Source organism: Plasmodium chabaudi, assembly GCF_900002335.3.
Source record: "Plasmodium chabaudi chabaudi strain AS genome assembly, chromosome: 14".
NCBI lineage: Eukaryota > Apicomplexa > Aconoidasida > Haemosporida > Plasmodiidae > Plasmodium > Plasmodium chabaudi.
Window position 1 is genome coordinate 2,315,817 of NC_030114.2, and position 16,957 is coordinate 2,332,773.

At 24.3% G+C, this 16,957-nt stretch overlaps 6 protein-coding genes across 6 annotated transcripts; 4 read left to right on the forward strand and 2 right to left on the reverse strand.

Moving 5' to 3' along the window:
• Positions 1-700: 700 nt before the first annotated feature.
• On the forward strand, positions 701-5,179 carry PCHAS_1463900 (conserved Plasmodium protein, unknown function; the record flags this gene model as incomplete). The annotated part of the gene is made up of 1 exon (XM_740237.2): positions 701-5,179. One exon carries the CDS (start codon positions 701-703, stop codon positions 5,177-5,179), a length of 4,479 nt encoding a protein of 1,492 aa, XP_745330.2.
• Positions 5,180-6,527: 1,348 nt separating this feature from the next.
• Positions 6,528-6,806, forward strand: PCHAS_1464000 (conserved Plasmodium protein, unknown function; the record flags this gene model as incomplete). The annotated part of the gene is made up of 1 exon (XM_735957.1): positions 6,528-6,806. One exon carries the CDS (start codon positions 6,528-6,530, stop codon positions 6,804-6,806), a length of 279 nt encoding a protein of 92 aa, XP_741050.1.
• Positions 6,807-7,240: 434 nt separating this feature from the next.
• PCHAS_1464100 (26S protease regulatory subunit 8, putative) lies at positions 7,241-8,506 on the reverse strand (the record flags this gene model as incomplete). Its single annotated transcript, XM_016799852.1, has 1 exon — positions 7,241-8,506. One exon carries the CDS (start codon positions 8,504-8,506, stop codon positions 7,241-7,243), a length of 1,266 nt encoding a protein of 421 aa, XP_016655091.1.
• A 1,549-nt stretch (positions 8,507-10,055) lies between these two features.
• On the reverse strand, positions 10,056-12,044 carry PCHAS_1464200 (conserved Plasmodium protein, unknown function; the record flags this gene model as incomplete). Its single annotated transcript, XM_730874.2, has 1 exon — positions 10,056-12,044. One exon carries the CDS (start codon positions 12,042-12,044, stop codon positions 10,056-10,058), a length of 1,989 nt encoding a protein of 662 aa, XP_735967.2.
• Positions 12,045-13,182: 1,138 nt separating this feature from the next.
• Positions 13,183-14,367, forward strand: PCHAS_1464300 (conserved protein, unknown function; the record flags this gene model as incomplete). Its single annotated transcript, XM_736483.1, has 3 exons — positions 13,183-13,248; positions 13,339-14,202; positions 14,287-14,367. The coding sequence occupies 3 exons, from the start codon at positions 13,183-13,185 to the stop codon at positions 14,365-14,367; spliced, it is 1,011 nt and encodes a 336-aa protein (XP_741576.1).
• Positions 14,368-14,987: 620 nt separating this feature from the next.
• On the forward strand, positions 14,988-15,614 carry PCHAS_1464400 (conserved Plasmodium protein, unknown function; the record flags this gene model as incomplete). The annotated part of the gene is made up of 2 exons (XM_016799853.1): positions 14,988-15,421; positions 15,530-15,614. 2 exons carry the CDS (start codon positions 14,988-14,990, stop codon positions 15,612-15,614), a joined length of 519 nt encoding a protein of 172 aa, XP_016655092.1.
• Between the last annotated feature and the right edge of the window lie 1,343 nt (positions 15,615-16,957).

The window sequence follows — 16,957 nt, forward strand, 5'->3', positions numbered from 1 at the left end:
ACATGCCCTTTTTGTATATTATATATAATATATAATTTGTGTTTTGTTTATATAGAATATGTATATGATACACATATAAATTATATATAATAGTTTTTTTTCCATGCTAAACATTATATGGTATATATAAAATATTATTATCATATAAAGAATAGCTTAAATCAAAAAAAAAAAATGGATAAAACTTGTATAATAATTGGTAAAAATATGAAATAATTACCAATAATTATATCCATTTAATGAGAAAAATTCAAAAAAAAAAAAAAATATGTATATAAAACATACATAAAGATACAATAGTAAAGGTAGTACAATATTTACATGAATGAAAAATAAAAAATTGTGCATATATCGAGAGTATGCATATATGTGTGCATACATATACATATAAAAATATATATTAAGTTGTATATAAAGCCAATGTATATAAAAAAGTTATATATATAAATATATATACATATATACAACAGATATATGTATGCATGCATTTGTTAATAAGTGTGCATGCATATGCCAAATGCCATTTTGTGTTTTTATGTAACAAGAGGCGGAGAAAAATATAAGGGACAAAAATAATCATATAAATTGATAAGAAGTTAATAATAAGCGAATTGTGAGAGTGAAATGCAAATGAGTATTTGTATACATATATAATAATATATGTACACATATATGTGCTTTTATTTTCATCTTTCGCAAAATGAAAGTTCAACAAAAAAGAAACATAAAAAATAAAGATGAAAAATATATAATACATTCTGAAAAAAAAACGCACACAAATAGTTGTGATAATAACGATACACGTCATAATAAATCTTCCAGATTAGGAGGAAGTAACGAAATTTCAAATAAAAAAAATACTGAAAAAGATGCAAAAACAGATGAAAATATGAAAAGCAAAACAGTAAGTGGATCTAACAATAAATCAAAAATGCCAGAAAAAAAAACAAGTTCAAGAAATACTACTGATACTAACACACGAGATAATGCAAAAATGAATAAGAATGAAAAAGGGGATACTAATGATTCGAAAAAAAAGAGTGTGTCAAATAGTAAAATAAAAAATAGTAGACATAATTACAGTAATAGTAGTAGTAATATAACTAAAAGCAGTGAAGATTCAAATAAAAAAAATAAAAATGGAAGTTCAATAACTTCAGAGGATGATACAAAAGAATATTCAGAACCAATAACACGTAATAGCTTAAAAAGAAATAGTAGTCTATTAAAAAATGTGAAAAAAAAAAATACATCAAAGAATGATTCAGACGATATGCTTAGTGATGACAACTATGAGCAATCGAAAAGTTTGAAAAATTCAAAAAATAAAAATAATAAAAACAGTAAAAATAAAAATGCTAACGATAGCGATAGCGATAGTAACAATTCTAATGAAGGCAATTTCTATAATTTAAAAAAAAGAACTCGATTAAGTAATTGTGATAGTGAAACATTGAAAAAGCAAGCTAGTAAAAAGGATGGAACAAAAAAAGGACTTTTAAATAATAAAAAAAATTCAAAGGGAAAAAATGAAAACGATTATTCATCTTCTGAAGATGGTATTAATAAAAAAGGTAAAAACAAAAGAAGTGGAAGTAGTAGGTATAGGGGAAAATCCATTGTAGATAGTGAAGAAGAAGAAGATGACGATGAGGAGGAAGAAGAGGAGGAAGAAGAGGAAGAAGAAGAGGAGGAGGAAGAGGAGGAGGAAGAGGAAGACGAAAGTGATGAAGGATATAAGCGAAGTAGATCAAGCAGATTAAGTAGATCTAAAAATATAAAAAATAAAAAAAATGGAAAAAATATGATAAATCGAAATAGTAGAAATAGTAAATTGCTGAAAAAAAATAAAAATATAAAGTCAGGTAAAGATAAAGGAGTATCTAATAATAAATCTGGAAAAAATCAAATAAAAAATGTAAAGAATGAAGAAGAGTATTCATATTTTGATGATTATATATATTCAAATGAAGAGAGAAAAGCAATTTTAGAGGAGAGAGAGAAAAAAAGACAGATAAAAGAAGGATATATAAAAAAAATGAAATTAAATAAATATGCAGATGATGAAACAATTGAATTTATTAATAATCCTAATTATATTATGGTATTATTATTTTTAACTATTTATAAAAATATTATAAAAATTGATTGGAATTTTAAAGATATCGATGAAATGTTTCAAAATAAAGAAAATACAGAATTTGGAAGAAATTTAATTTTAAAATTGTTTTTTCTTTTGGGTCGTTATTTTAATTCTAAATCGGTTTTTATGTATAAATATATATCAAGAATATTTCAGGATAAACAAAATGCTTTAGTAAAGGTTGTTAATTTTAATGAGCTGTTTCCATTATTAAATGAAAAACAAAATGATAAGAATGGATCAGGAGGTACTTCAAAAAAAAGGAAAGATAAGCGAGGTAAAAAAAATAAAAATTTAGTAAAAACCGATGAAATGGATGAAGAGCTTGCAGAGCATGACGATGCAAATGATGATGCAAACGACGATGGAAACGAGTTTGATGAGGATGTTTTGACACATGAAGAGGAAGGAGAAGAATATGATGAGTCTGAAGAGGAAGAACACAATAATGAAATAAAAGAGAATAGCGAAAATGAACAAACCCTTTCAGAAGCTGAAAAAGATACAAACATCGTTAAGGAAGAAAATAATATTGATAAGAAAGAAGATGAAGTAAATTGTAAAGATTCATTAGAATTGGAGCAGAATATAAAAAATGAAATTGAGAATCATGGTGAATCTAAAACGGAGATTGTAACAGATCAGGTAGTCAAATCAGAACAGAATGGAGAACAAGTACAAGATGAAACCGGATTAAGTAAGAAACTATTTTTAGAATGGAGTGATTTAAGTATAATATCAAAATTAAGAATAATTAGAATGTTATTAAATTTGGTTCTTTGTGAAAGTAGCAATTTAAAAAAAATGTTATTAACAGAAGAAGTAAATTATAATAATGGATATTTAGGTAAAATTAATAATGATAAATATTGGTTTATATTTAATGATACTATTAATATTGAATTTAAATTATATGTTGAGAAAGAAGAGAAAGGTATATTTGAATTTGTATGTGATAATGATGAGGTTTTATATACGATTGGATATAATATGCTGAGACATGCTGATACGAAATTTATGGGAGATATAATAATTGAAAAATATAATAAGATATGTAGAGAAAGAAGAAATAGAAATCGAATATTAAAACAACAAAAGAAATTATTTGACGATTTAAATAATGAACAATTATTATATGCTTCTAAAAAAAGACAACATAAACAAGTCGAGCATTTTAGTTTTGATAATGATAAAATGCGAAAAAAAAAAAATGAAAATATTATTACTAATCCTTATTCTTTGCAAAAAAATTCTTATCAAAAAAATGATAGATCTTATAGGTTAGCAACTAGAAATGCACAAAAAGAAAATGGAGGAGATGATTTTGAAAGTTGGAAGAATGGAGGAAATATAAATGGTAATGGTTTAGGAGTAGATAACAATCTAAATGATAATCAAATAGTAGGATTAAATCCTATGATTGATAATGTTAATTATCAGAATGTAAATGATGTAAACAATTTGAATGGTGGTGTAGTTGTTAAAGTACCATTAAAAAGAGGAAGAAAGAAAAAATCTGAAAAAAAAAAACGTGGTAGAAAAAAAAAAATAATAATTGAAGAAGGTATGGATCCAAATAATCCTTTACCAAATGAAATAAAAAAGCCCGTAAAAGTAAAAAGAGCACCATATACAAAAAGAGCTAGTAAGCCAATTGTTTCAATTAAATATGGTACACGTAGTAATTCTTTAACAAAATATGAAGCAGATCAAATGCAATTTGGTGGATATGATATGAATAATCATGCTTTACAAAATGATGAATTTTATAAAAATAATAATTTAGATAATAGTAAATTTTTTAATCCCAATATGCATTTAAATAATTTTTTTAACCCTAACATGCCAGGAGCATATAATATGCATAATAATATGATTAATATGAGAAATCAAAAAACAAATCCTCCAAATAATTATAATTTTCCATATATATATAACCCACCTATATACAATCAATATTACATGTACAACGGATCGATGTATATGTATAATGCTGGAATGAATGGTAATCCAAGTACTGTGAAAGATGGAAAGGGTGAAAGTGGATATATGAATGACACTATGGGAGTAAACTTAAGGAATGGAATCGGCCAAAATACTAATAATAATGCAATAAGAAGTGATAACGAGAGTGGGAAGGTTGCTATTTCCGAGAATGGAAATGCAAATGATGTAAGTGGTATTACAACACCAGGCATGAATGCAAATGGAGGCGAATTGGGAAGTATGGCAAACATGGGAAATGTAAATCGGCCAAATAATGAGAACAATACTATAGATCCAAATAATAATAAAAATAATGAAAATGAAAATAATGTAAATTATAATGATTCAATGAATAAATATAATTCTTTTATGGCAAACAGAAATAATAACCCAGTAAATAATATGAATGCACCTCCTATGTATAACAATATGTACAATTTAAAATTTCCATATGTAAACAACGATATGATGAATTATAATTATAATTTGAATAATTATCAAAATTTTAATATCGACAAAATGAATAAGAATATGTATAAGAGATATTCCAATTTCATTCCAAATAATTTTCCTCCTTACAATAATATGAACATGTATCCAGGGTTTAATTCGTATAACATGAATTATCAGCCTGGTCAAGTCATGAAAAACTTTGGTAATGAGCCTGGTGGGTTTGGAGAAATGCATGAAAATAATTTAACTGCACCAAACAATGGTGGTAGTGACATGATGAGTGGAGTAGAAAATGTTTCTAAAATGAATGAGGTTAGCAATTTGAATAGAATGGGAAATATGGTTAGTTCTCCAAATGTTGGGACAATACCCGATATGAATCAGCAAGAAAATAATCCAATGAATGTTAATAATGAGATTATGAAAAATGATGGTATATTATTTGGCAATGAAACAGGCAATAAAAGTAGTTACATATTAAATAATGAAAATGGTCAAATGGGAGATCCAAATGGTATAAATGTTGATGTAACAAATAATGAGACTAACCTATCAGTGGAAAACGGTACTAGAGATATTGATGGAAATGGAATTTAAAATAATTATAATCACTATTTAAAGATAAAGACGACTATGATTGGAAAAAAATAAATATGCAAATGTCATTGTGTGTATAGCATATTTATATATACGATTGTTTGTCTCTTTATTCTTTTTTTTGGTTTATATTATATATGGCTATACAGATTATATAGGTACACTAGCACATATAAAATTGTGGGAACATTAGTAAATTATTTTACTGCCAAAGATATGTATATATATATATATTATATATATACATGTGTGTACGTGTAAATATGTTTTGTTTTCTTCCCCTTCACATGATATTAAAAATTATATTTAAATATTTGCAATTTCAAAGAGCATACAAATTTGTTAACTAAATTTGACACATATTTATGTGCATGAATATATATATATATTATATATTCTTTCACTTTAATTTTTTACGTTTAAGCAAAATTGGATTAGTTTATATTTCTGTTATGCATATATACGTATATGTATTTATATATTTATATAGGATAACAGCATGAATGCTTTTTTTTTATTTTATTTTTCATTTTTTTTTCATTTTCTCATCTTATTTCTTCCCTTTCATGGGTTAATTTTTTATTTTTTTGAAAATAAAAATTCTTTATATTGTTAAATATGGACTATATAAAAAATATGGTTTAAATTTTATGTTAATTTTATTATTTTTTTTTTATGAACATTTAAGAAATATACACTAATACATATATGTATATATCAATTAATTTGATAAAGTGTAATTATAACAACAGAAGATGGTAAGACTTGTCAAACCACATATGATCTATAGACGTTATATTTTTTTGATACATATGTTTTGTGCTTACATAAATAAATGAAAATATATACAAAACAAATTTTTTAAAAAATTTAATATTTTGAAAGCAAAGCTTTTCCCATTAAGCATGGTTAACTTTGACGGTGTGTAATTATGATTGTCAAATTGATTGACCTGGTTAATTTATAAATTATTTGTACTTTCCTTTTTTTGCTACCTTAATGAGATAGAATGTAAATTGATCTGCTTATTTCGCTCCACTACAATGATCCGTTTTTAAATTAGTAAGATGCAGTAGTGGTAAAAGCTTATAAATTTTTTTTTTTTTTTTTTTTTATTTAAAATATTTTTTCATTTTGGAAATTTAGTAAGCCTGGATAATGAGAACATGAAAAGGGGCGGGTAGAAAAAGTAAAAATTGAAAAAATATATACGCATATATTATCTTTTCATATTTGAAGAAAATTATTATTATAGAGAAATAAATAAAGAGTTGATGATGTTATTGATATATTAAAGAGGTAGCCATATTTTACAAATAAAGAATGGAATATAAAAAAAATAAACATTATGAAAGCTGAAGTGGTTAAACATTTTCGAAACTTCTTGAGAATCGTAAATAATGAAGAAAAAAAAATCATAGAGAAAAATGCTCTTGGTGAGTTAAAAAATTGGGGAAGAGAAAAAGCTCGAGGAAATATCGAAATATTAAAGGAGTACATAAAATATAGAAGTGTACTAAATGATTATTCAAATATTTTACAAGAAAATAAAAAGGAAAATGGAAATGAACAAATCGAGAAGGTTGCCAATTATGTTGGGTTAACCACAAACTATTCGAAGAAGTAGAAAACTTGAAAATGGGTATGTCATTAGTGTGATGCAAACCATATAAGATTTCTCATCTATTTTCACATTTATTGTGTGTATCAAAATTGTTTACTCCATGATTTATGAAAATTGCAAGGATTGCATAATTTACATGAGTGATGATTGTTTATTAAAATTAAAAATATTTAGTTTTTTTTTTTTTTCGTTTAACTAAAAAATTTATATTTTTTAAAAAAAAAAAAATGAAATAAAAATGTAAGTATGAATGAGACGGAAATGAAATGGTAATATATACCCGAGTTAGCTACATATGCAACAATGTATATTCAAATTTTCGAAAAATGATGTCGAAAATATTTGATGGTAAAATATATGCATTGAAGTTAGTGCCTTCAAATTTAATTGTTTAAGCGATGCAAATAAAAAGTAAGATTTTTTTTGCATGAATTGAATTATTTCCATAACTTTCGTAAGGTAAAATTTTTTTCTGCATCTTGTTTCATAACTTTAGCGACAGCCATTTCAAAGTCCTCTTGAGTAACATGAACTCTTCTTTCTCTTAAAGCAAACATACCAGCTTCAGTACAAACAGCTTTCACTTCTGCTCCGGAGCAATTATTCATATCTGTAGCGATTTTAACCATATCAATGCCTCTCATTAGATTCATTTTTCTACTATGAATTTTAAGAATTTCAATACGTGCTTCTACATTTGGATTTGGGAATTCGATTTTCCTATCGATACGTCCTGGTCTTAATAATGCATCATCTAATATATCAATTCTGTTCGTGCACATAATAACTTTAATATTTTGTGTTGATTCAAATCCATCTAGTTGATTTAACAATTCCATCATTGTTCTTTGAACTTCTGAATCTCCATGTTCACCTTCTATTCTTTGACTTCCTATAGAATCAATTTCATCCATAAAAATAATTGATGGTGCATGTTCTCTAGCCATAACAAATAATTCTCTAACCATACGAGAACCTTCTCCAATATATTTCTGAACGAGCTCAGAACCGGAAACTCTTATAAATGTACAATCTGTATGATGTGCTACCGCACGTGCTAATAAAGTTTTTCCTGTTCCTGGTGGTCCATATAATAATACTCCTTTAGGTTGTGATATACCTAATGATTCAAATATTTCTGGATGTTTAACTGGTAATTCAATAACTTCTTTAACTTCTTTAACTTGTTGATCTAATCCTCCAACCATTTCATATGTTGAGTCAGGTACTTTTTCAACTTTCATTAATGAAACAAGTGGATCAACTTTGCTTGGTAATATTTTATGTAACTTATATGAATCATTATATAAAGCAACTCTTGTATTTGGTGTACATTTGGCTATATCTATATGGCTAGCTATATCTACTACATATTTACCTTCTGGATTTATTTTAACAAGTACTTTATTTTTTCCCATGGGTTTAGCTATTTCACCAACATATGATGCAGCTTCTAATAAATATTGAATTTCATCTCTTAATTCTCTAACTCTTGTATTTAATTCATTTCTTTGAGCTTCTAATCGTTTTTTATTTTGTAACTTTTTATTTATAATTGATTCATATTCTTCTATTTTCATTTCATAATATGTTTTAATACCTGATTGCATTTCTTCATCATTTTTATTTCCATTGGTTTTATCATTTTCATTTTTTGTTCCTTCTAAATCACCTGACCTCATTTGCATATCAACTGCTGCCATATTACACTTTTTCTATCTTTCCAAAAAAATTATAAAATAAATGAAATAATTTATTGTATATATAATGATATATTTTGCTTTTCGTGGGCATACAATAAGAATGGTCGAACTTATATTGGCTATATATAAGTTATGCTTATTAATTTATTTGTTTTTTCTGACTAACCCTTTAAATTTTGTGTATATATTTATGTGTTCACTAATTCGAGCACATATCACTATATGTATTATGAATAGAAATATTTTATACTATCAAAAGTTTTTAAAAAATAACAAAAAATAAAAAAAAATAATAAAAAGAGGCAAGGAAAAAAGCACAATGATAATATAAAAAAATAATAGTGTAACAGTATTATTATTTATCGCTTTAATGGAATGGAAAAAAATTATAATAATTAGCATAAGGTATTTACCTGTATAAAATATTATGCATTTATATAATATATATGAATGTACATATTGAATAAATTCTTATATATTGTATGTTTATTATGTATATATATTCACGTGGCAATATATTTTTTGCCATATTTATTTGCACTTTCTTTTATACCTTATACTTGTTCCCTGTTTTTATTATTTTTTTTCTCTTCTTTTCCTTATTTGGCTATTTTTTGTTTATTATTTGCTTATTATTTGTTTATTATTTGTTTATGTATTTTAATAATTGTATACCGTTATGGCACAAAGCTAATTGTTTGTTTTACTTTCTCATTGTTAATAGTTGAATTATTTTGTGAGCATTTATGGTTAGCTAATAATTATAAAAGTATGCTACCTTTTCATTATTTGGCACGCATATTTTTACACAAATAACACATAATATATATACATATGTAGATATGTTTTATATTTTTTTCACATTTTGGTAAATAATTTCTTGTATAGCAAAATGGCTTATTTATAATATAATTATATTTTTTGCAAAGAAAGATATCTTTATAATAGCTACAAAAATAGCAATATGAATCCTACTTTAGTATATAACAATTATTTGGCGTCACATTAGTATGCCTAAGGTACGTTATTTTTTTAGTATTAGCTTTATTTTTATTACACTATTTCAAGTTCATAATATAAAAACCGATTTTTGTATTTCTATTCCCAAGTGGCTGTATATGCATACCAAATATAAAAGTGATATATTGATTCACCTTTATAATGATGTGGTATTTTCCTCAATATTGTTGCACATACACATTAGTAAGATTTGTTTTATTATTTTTTAAGCAAATTTAAATGATGAAAAAGTTATTTAAAAGTCAAATTAAAGGAGAAAGTCATAAAAAATGTGGAAAAAACATGATATGTTCATAAAATAGTATACTATTTTATGTACCAAATAAAAAAAAACTATTTTGTGTGCATGTAAAATAATGCAAATAGTTTATTAAAAATTGTAGATATAATACGAATGTATCTATATCTTCAAATATACAGAATTAAAACAAATATTAGTGTAAAGCGTGAAATAATAAAATGTAGAATTTTACAAAAAAAATATATATATAATATTTACACACCCAAATTTGTTCTTTTATATGTTTTACTAATTTGACCTGCACAGTACAGAAATTGTGTAGGAAGCTATAATTTGTCTATTGAAAAAATAATTTTGGCTAGTCAATTTTTTCTCATTAATTATATTTAGTATGTCTGAATAAATATTCGCAACATGCATATTGTTCCGTTTTAATGATTCATTCATTATAGTATTCGAATTAACAGTATCCAAAATTGTGATAATTTGGAATATTTTTTTAATATATTTTAATTTAATATAATAAAAAAAATCATTTTTGTGTGTGGCTTTATTTATGTGATAAAATTTTTCATAATCGGTTAATAAAGAATTATAAATATTGTTTCCAGTAGGCTGAATATCATTTAAATGATAATATAATTTTATAATAAATTCCCAATATATATATATAAATGTTAAAAGTTGTGATTTATGTAAGGGAATAATAAAAGTATCGTGTTCTTTTGCTGATAATATTTTTCGGTTATTATAAAAAAAGTTAAAATAATCAAGTAGTTTATAAATATTAGCTATAGTTAGCGAAAAGTGAGTAAGGACGGTTTTATTTTCTTCAGTTTTATTATTTGCTGTTAAAATGTTGTATAAATAACCGGTAATTGAATAAATCAAATTAGAAATAGTCTGGTTGATATTTTCCAAATGATTTGAAATTTGTTTTATATCATCTGGTTCTGTATTGAGAATATGATTTTTCTGAATGATATTACAATTTGGGGTGTGGTTATTTTTCAAAAGTATTACATATTTGACTAGTAATAAAAGTTGTAGATTTAGAAATTTACTAAAGGTTATGTAGTATGGAAAAAAGGAAGGAACATTTTTTGCATAAGCCAAAAAAAACATAGGAACAATTTGAATTAAAGAGTGTTTATTTTCAGTGTAAAAAATATATTTATTTTTTTTTTGATTATTTAATGAATAATGGAATATATATTTCTGTATATTGTTCATAAAAGTTTTTGAAAATTGTTCCATCTTTTTATGATCATCTATAGAATAATAATTCCAATATTTTGCAAATTTTTGAAAAATTATAGAAATTTGATATATGTCAAATGTGTTGATTCTTTTAAAAACTTCTTTCTCAATATATTTAAATAAGTTATTATTATTTGGGTACTTAAATTTGTGAAGGGAATCTATAATTAAGCATAAATCGATGTTGTTAAATTGGGGTAGCATATCGATTATTTTATTATAAATATAGTTATTATAAAAAAATAAAGAAGATGAGAAAGGTACAACAAAATTTGTATTACTATATTGTAGATCAATTTTAGATAGTATGTTGATTAGAATGCAAAAAGTTCGAGGAACCAACATATCAAATATTTTGTAGTCTAAATTATTTAACAATAATATATCATCATTTTGTTTTATACTAGCACAATTATTATATTGTGAATGTATTAAATTATGTGTTGCATTTTTATTGTCCTCCTTTTGATGTATATCTATAGGATCGGGTTGTTTAATTTTTGCATCTTGCTTATAATGCTGAGGAAATAAAATGAATTTTAATAAAGGGATATAATTTATATTATTATATTTTGATGAAAAGACTTGCAATACACTAATCCAATTATTTAAGTTATCATGTGTATATATATTTTTTTGTATTATATTATGAATTATATATTGATTTATTTCTTTTAAAATAAAATTATGTTCTTTTGTTTTTTTATAAGTATGAACAATATTAGGTATTAAGGTAAAATGAAGTTTTTCATTTTTTAATAATGGATGAATAATATTTTTATACATATGATTTAAATGATATGAATTAATAGTAACAATTTTTGTATATCGAGTAATATTATTTAATAAATTATTTTCATTTATTGTTTTTTTATATTTTTTAAAATCAATTATTATTTCTTCTAAATTACGTTTAATTATCTGATTGTTTATGTTCCTTTGTTCGGATATTTTTCCTTCGATAATTAATTTTATTATTTGTCTATTCATTTTAAAGTTTTCAACATGACTATGCATAAATTTTTTTTATGGATTTCTTCTAATTACTAGCTATAAATATGGCTACACATAATTGTTTCTGCCACCATTTTTGTTTCCTTTCTTACTTTCTCTTTTCTACATCTTCCACATGCTTATATATTCTAATTTATACTCCTTCTAAGTATGTACATTTCGTGAATCAACCCATATATTGCATATGCTAATGATGTAGCAGCATGTAATATATTCACTGGTTTATTTCTCACTACTTCCTCACCTCTGCTACGTTTTTTTACCGATTTAATTTGAACTGTTGGGATTTATCATTTTGAAGAAGGGGTTATACTGATCATACTACCCTAATATATGTAACATAAAAGGAGGGGCATATATAAATATTTTTTTCATATTTGTTATTTACAAAGCTAAGATCATATTTTATATTTATATATCAATTGGAGTAGTATCTTAACTTAGTAATATTACAATTTAGAGTTTAATAAAAATGTATATATTTATATATATTAAAATTTTTTAATTTGTAGAAAATTATTGATGTTATTTTTGGAAAATTAATATGATGGTGTTTCGGGAAATATTTCTTTTTGTTTATGCATAATACCATATAATATTGCAGAGAGTTTTTTTTTTTTTTTTTTCGATTTTTTTTTTAAAACCTAACAAATTGGAAAACATATTTTCATTTATCAAAAAATATAAATTTGGGTAAAGATGGTTATTTATTTTTATAATTAAAAAAAAAAATAATTTTTTATAAACAACATATTTTAATGGAGAATTGTTCATATTAAAATAATGAGATAAATGGGAATATATATTATTGTAGTTAATTTTTTTTAATTTGGGCTTCTCAATTTTTTAGCATTACATTTGTATCTTACATTTTTATATATCTTCCTTTTTCATATATAATAAAATATAGAAAGCTAAATAAATGCTATACAATTTTTATAATATAAAACCTGTTGTTTCATGAGGAACATACGTTGAAAGTATAAAAAACATTATTAAGCGAGAGGGAGCTCATATTTGTAGATTCTTTGCATATCCTTTGCATAGCCTTTGCATAGCTTTTGCATGCTTATATTTTTTGTTTTTAAAAATAAAGTTCTTGTATATTTTTTTGATAATATCAATATTGTGTTGTATAACCATGGAATACAAAAAAACGAAAAGACCAAACCAGTACGTTTTTGAAGGAAGCAAACACAACTCAAAAGTATGTCCACCCTCTATAGTATCACTAACTTAAGCTTGTTAAGTATTGTATATGTTCATATATTTATTTTTTTTTTTTTTTTTTTTTCAGAGACAAAAGATAAATGTAAATGCTCAATGTAAAGGTATTTTGATGTCAGCATTGAGTAATAGAAGAACAAATTCTGGAATTAAAGAGTTGCTAAATTTTATAAATTTGAATTTCCCTGCTGATACAAACAATGTGACTAAGGAGGTTGAAGTGAATGGGGACGAAAATAAGGTTAGTACTGTCGAAAAACAATTAAAAGAAGAAATATCCAAAGCAAATTCTGAACATAATAGATTTGTACCTCTTCGAAATATAATTAAAAATTTTACATTTATAAAATTTAATAATGAAAATGATATAAATCCTTCAGATATTATTAATAAAACATTTACGTTAGCTAGTAATAAAAAAGAAAAATATTTTTTTAGAAACATTTGTAAAATTATACCATTAGACAGTATATGTAAACCACACCTTTCACCATTCATAAAAACTGTCCTCCCTTTAATGAGGAAACATTTTACTAATGGCAAATGCATGGAAGATGTTTTTACAGTCAGCTATTTGCTAAAGATAATGAACGTCCCCGACGAGAAAGCCGAAGAGAAAGCAGAAGAGAAATCGGAAGAGAAGACGGAAGAGAAAGCCGAAGAGAAAGTCGAAGAAAAAACGGAAGAAAAAGCCGAAGAGAAAGTCGAGGAAAAAACGGAAGAAAAAACGGAAGAGAAAGATGGCGAGAAGAAGGACGAAAGTAATAAAGACGGCTCGGGAAATAAAAAGTCGTGGGCCTTAATATACAAATGCTGTAATACGAAAACATTAAGTAAGAGAGATGTTTTAAAAATATTAGACAGTTGTATAGGAGATAATTATTCTGTTAATTTATCAAAACCAGACATGGCAATAATAGTATATGTTACTGAGGTAAGTTATTTTTTTTAATTATATTCACAACATTTTTTATGTATAAGGATATTATAAATTTTTTTTTTTTTTTTTTTTTTTCAGATTATGTGTGGTATAAGTATAGTCAAGGACTACGCAAGCACAAGAAAATTTAATATCGGATCTTTTAATGATGACTCATAATTAGGCCATGCAAAACCTTGATTAGGTTACACTTATAAATATTATTATTTTGATAACTTCAGATAAAAGAAGGAATAAATACACGTAGTAATTGTTTTACGTGATAAATGTGTCATATGTGCAGGCATATTAATAAAAGAATTATGCTTGGCAAATTAAAAAATAAATAATGGGTATGGAATAATATGCATGCATATTAAGTTTAAAGATAGTCTTTATATTTGTAGAATATTATTTTTTTTTAAATAATTCGCATATTGCTTTTATATGTATATGGCTAGGCATTTTTTATTGGATATAATAAATGGCTTTTAAATTTTAGATTTATGTTTCATATGAATTTGAAAAATTTGCATTTTCTTTTATTATAATTTCATATAAATTCTACTTATTTAGTTTATTTTTTTTTGAATTAAAGTTGTTCATTTTTAATTAACAATACATATGTAAATATAAACAATGAGTATAAAAAAAAATAGCATTTTGTCTTTTAAAAATAAAAAGCATTGAATATAAAATCGTTTCCTTAATCGTTTGTAAAATGCCCTTACTTTGTAAATTTGGATGTCTAAGGGATGTGAAAAATAAGATAAGGTAAAAAAGTATAGAAAGCAGCTTTGATGAAAGTATATAAAATGGATAACGAACAAGTAGAGCTTCGAAAATTGTTAAAAAAATTAAAAAAAAAAAAAATAGGATCATCTTTTAAAGATGAAAATAATCCCATATTTGGCATAATAAATGATGAAGTAGAAGTTGACGATTATATTCATGATATAGAAGATGATAATAGTGTTAAAAAATATAAAGATGTTTATAATAATTTTGAAAGTGATATAAATTGTTATTTTAGTGAGTATACTGAAAGAATAATAGGCTCATCTATAAATCATAATTTTAGAATACATAATAAAAAAACGGAAGGAATTTTCAGTACACCTTTTGATCCAATATATCAAGAGCTTAATTATGGAACATTAAGAACTCAAAAATTAAGAGAATATGAGAATCGAAAAAAATATTTTACCCACCCTTTTCCTGAAATAGAGAGCGAGTATACCATAATAAAATGTTTATTTTTTAACTATATAATATATACAAAGTTTTTGTTGATTGTTTTGTCATTATTTAAGATAAATTTATAACTGTTTCATTTTGTTAGTCCCTCTGATTTTTCGACCAGCTCTGATCAAAACAACAAAGATGAAGAAGCATATTTGAAAGACATAACCAAATGTAGAAATTAAAAATTGTAAATGTGTGCAAAAATTAAGAGAATAGAAAAATATATTTATCATTAGCTTTTCACAAATAATACACTAAAAAATTGAATACATGAAACATATTTTATGTGTATGCATGTGGAGGGTATGACACCAAGCTGCTTTAATCATTAGTAATTCGTTATTCATTTTAACAATGGGAATAAAAAATGTATTTGATATTGGAGTTATTTTATTTTCTTTTAAAATATTCCATGTTAATAAAAAGTTGAAATGGCTAGCTATTTTTCTACTTTGTTTATTGCTTGTTAATAAAAAAATAGACAGTTTTTAGCTATATTTTTTTTATATGCTACTTTTATCATTTTTTTTCTTGCAATTCATATAAATTTATATTAATTTCGTATGAAATAAGTTGTTCATTTTTCGAATAGGCAACTTAAGACATTTAATGTGGCAGCAATGTATTTACTTAACTATTCATTGGTCAAAATTGAGGACAGTAAAAGTGATAACACTCTATTATATGTTATTCTGTTACCTTTTGATTAACCTTTTAATAATGAATGTTATTTTATGCAATAATATATATTCTCCACGACGTACATTACAATTTTAGAGCTTATGGATAGTCACACATTTTTTTAGCTTCCCTATTATTATGCATATTGTTTTTATTCATTTGGCTTATTCTTAATGAAGATTATAATAAAGATAGTAGAAGAAAAGAGTAGATAAAATATATTTTAAGCGTAGCCATACTCATCCTCAATATGCTGAATTTGTATTTAAAACTTTTATATAATAAAGATTATGGTATTTCTATATTTTAATAATTTATTTACACACACGTGAATTATATATTATAAGATCACAAGGATAAATTCATAAGCACCATTGAGATGGGGAGTAAGCAAATAAAGTAATTATAAGGGAATACAAAATGAGTATATATATTTATGTATACATGTAATAGGATAAATGTTGATGAGATATATTTTTGTGATGTCATTGTATTGCTATTCACAAATATTGTGAATGATAAAACTAAAGGGGTATAAATTTAAAAAAATAAAATATGATGAAAAATGCATGGACGTCAATTATATATGTAAAATATATATGCAGTCATTTTAAAATGTGTAATGGGTATTAATAATTATGCAGAAAAATGTTGATAAGAAAGGGTTGGTAAAAAAGGTGTTTAAAGTCCGAATTTGGATAAGCATATGAGAAATTGCCATTTCGATAATTTCTATTGAAACGACAAAATAAAGAGATGGTATTAATAATTCAAAATATATAAAGACCAGTCATATATATAATTCCTATATTTATTTATTACATATATGTGTGCATTACACACA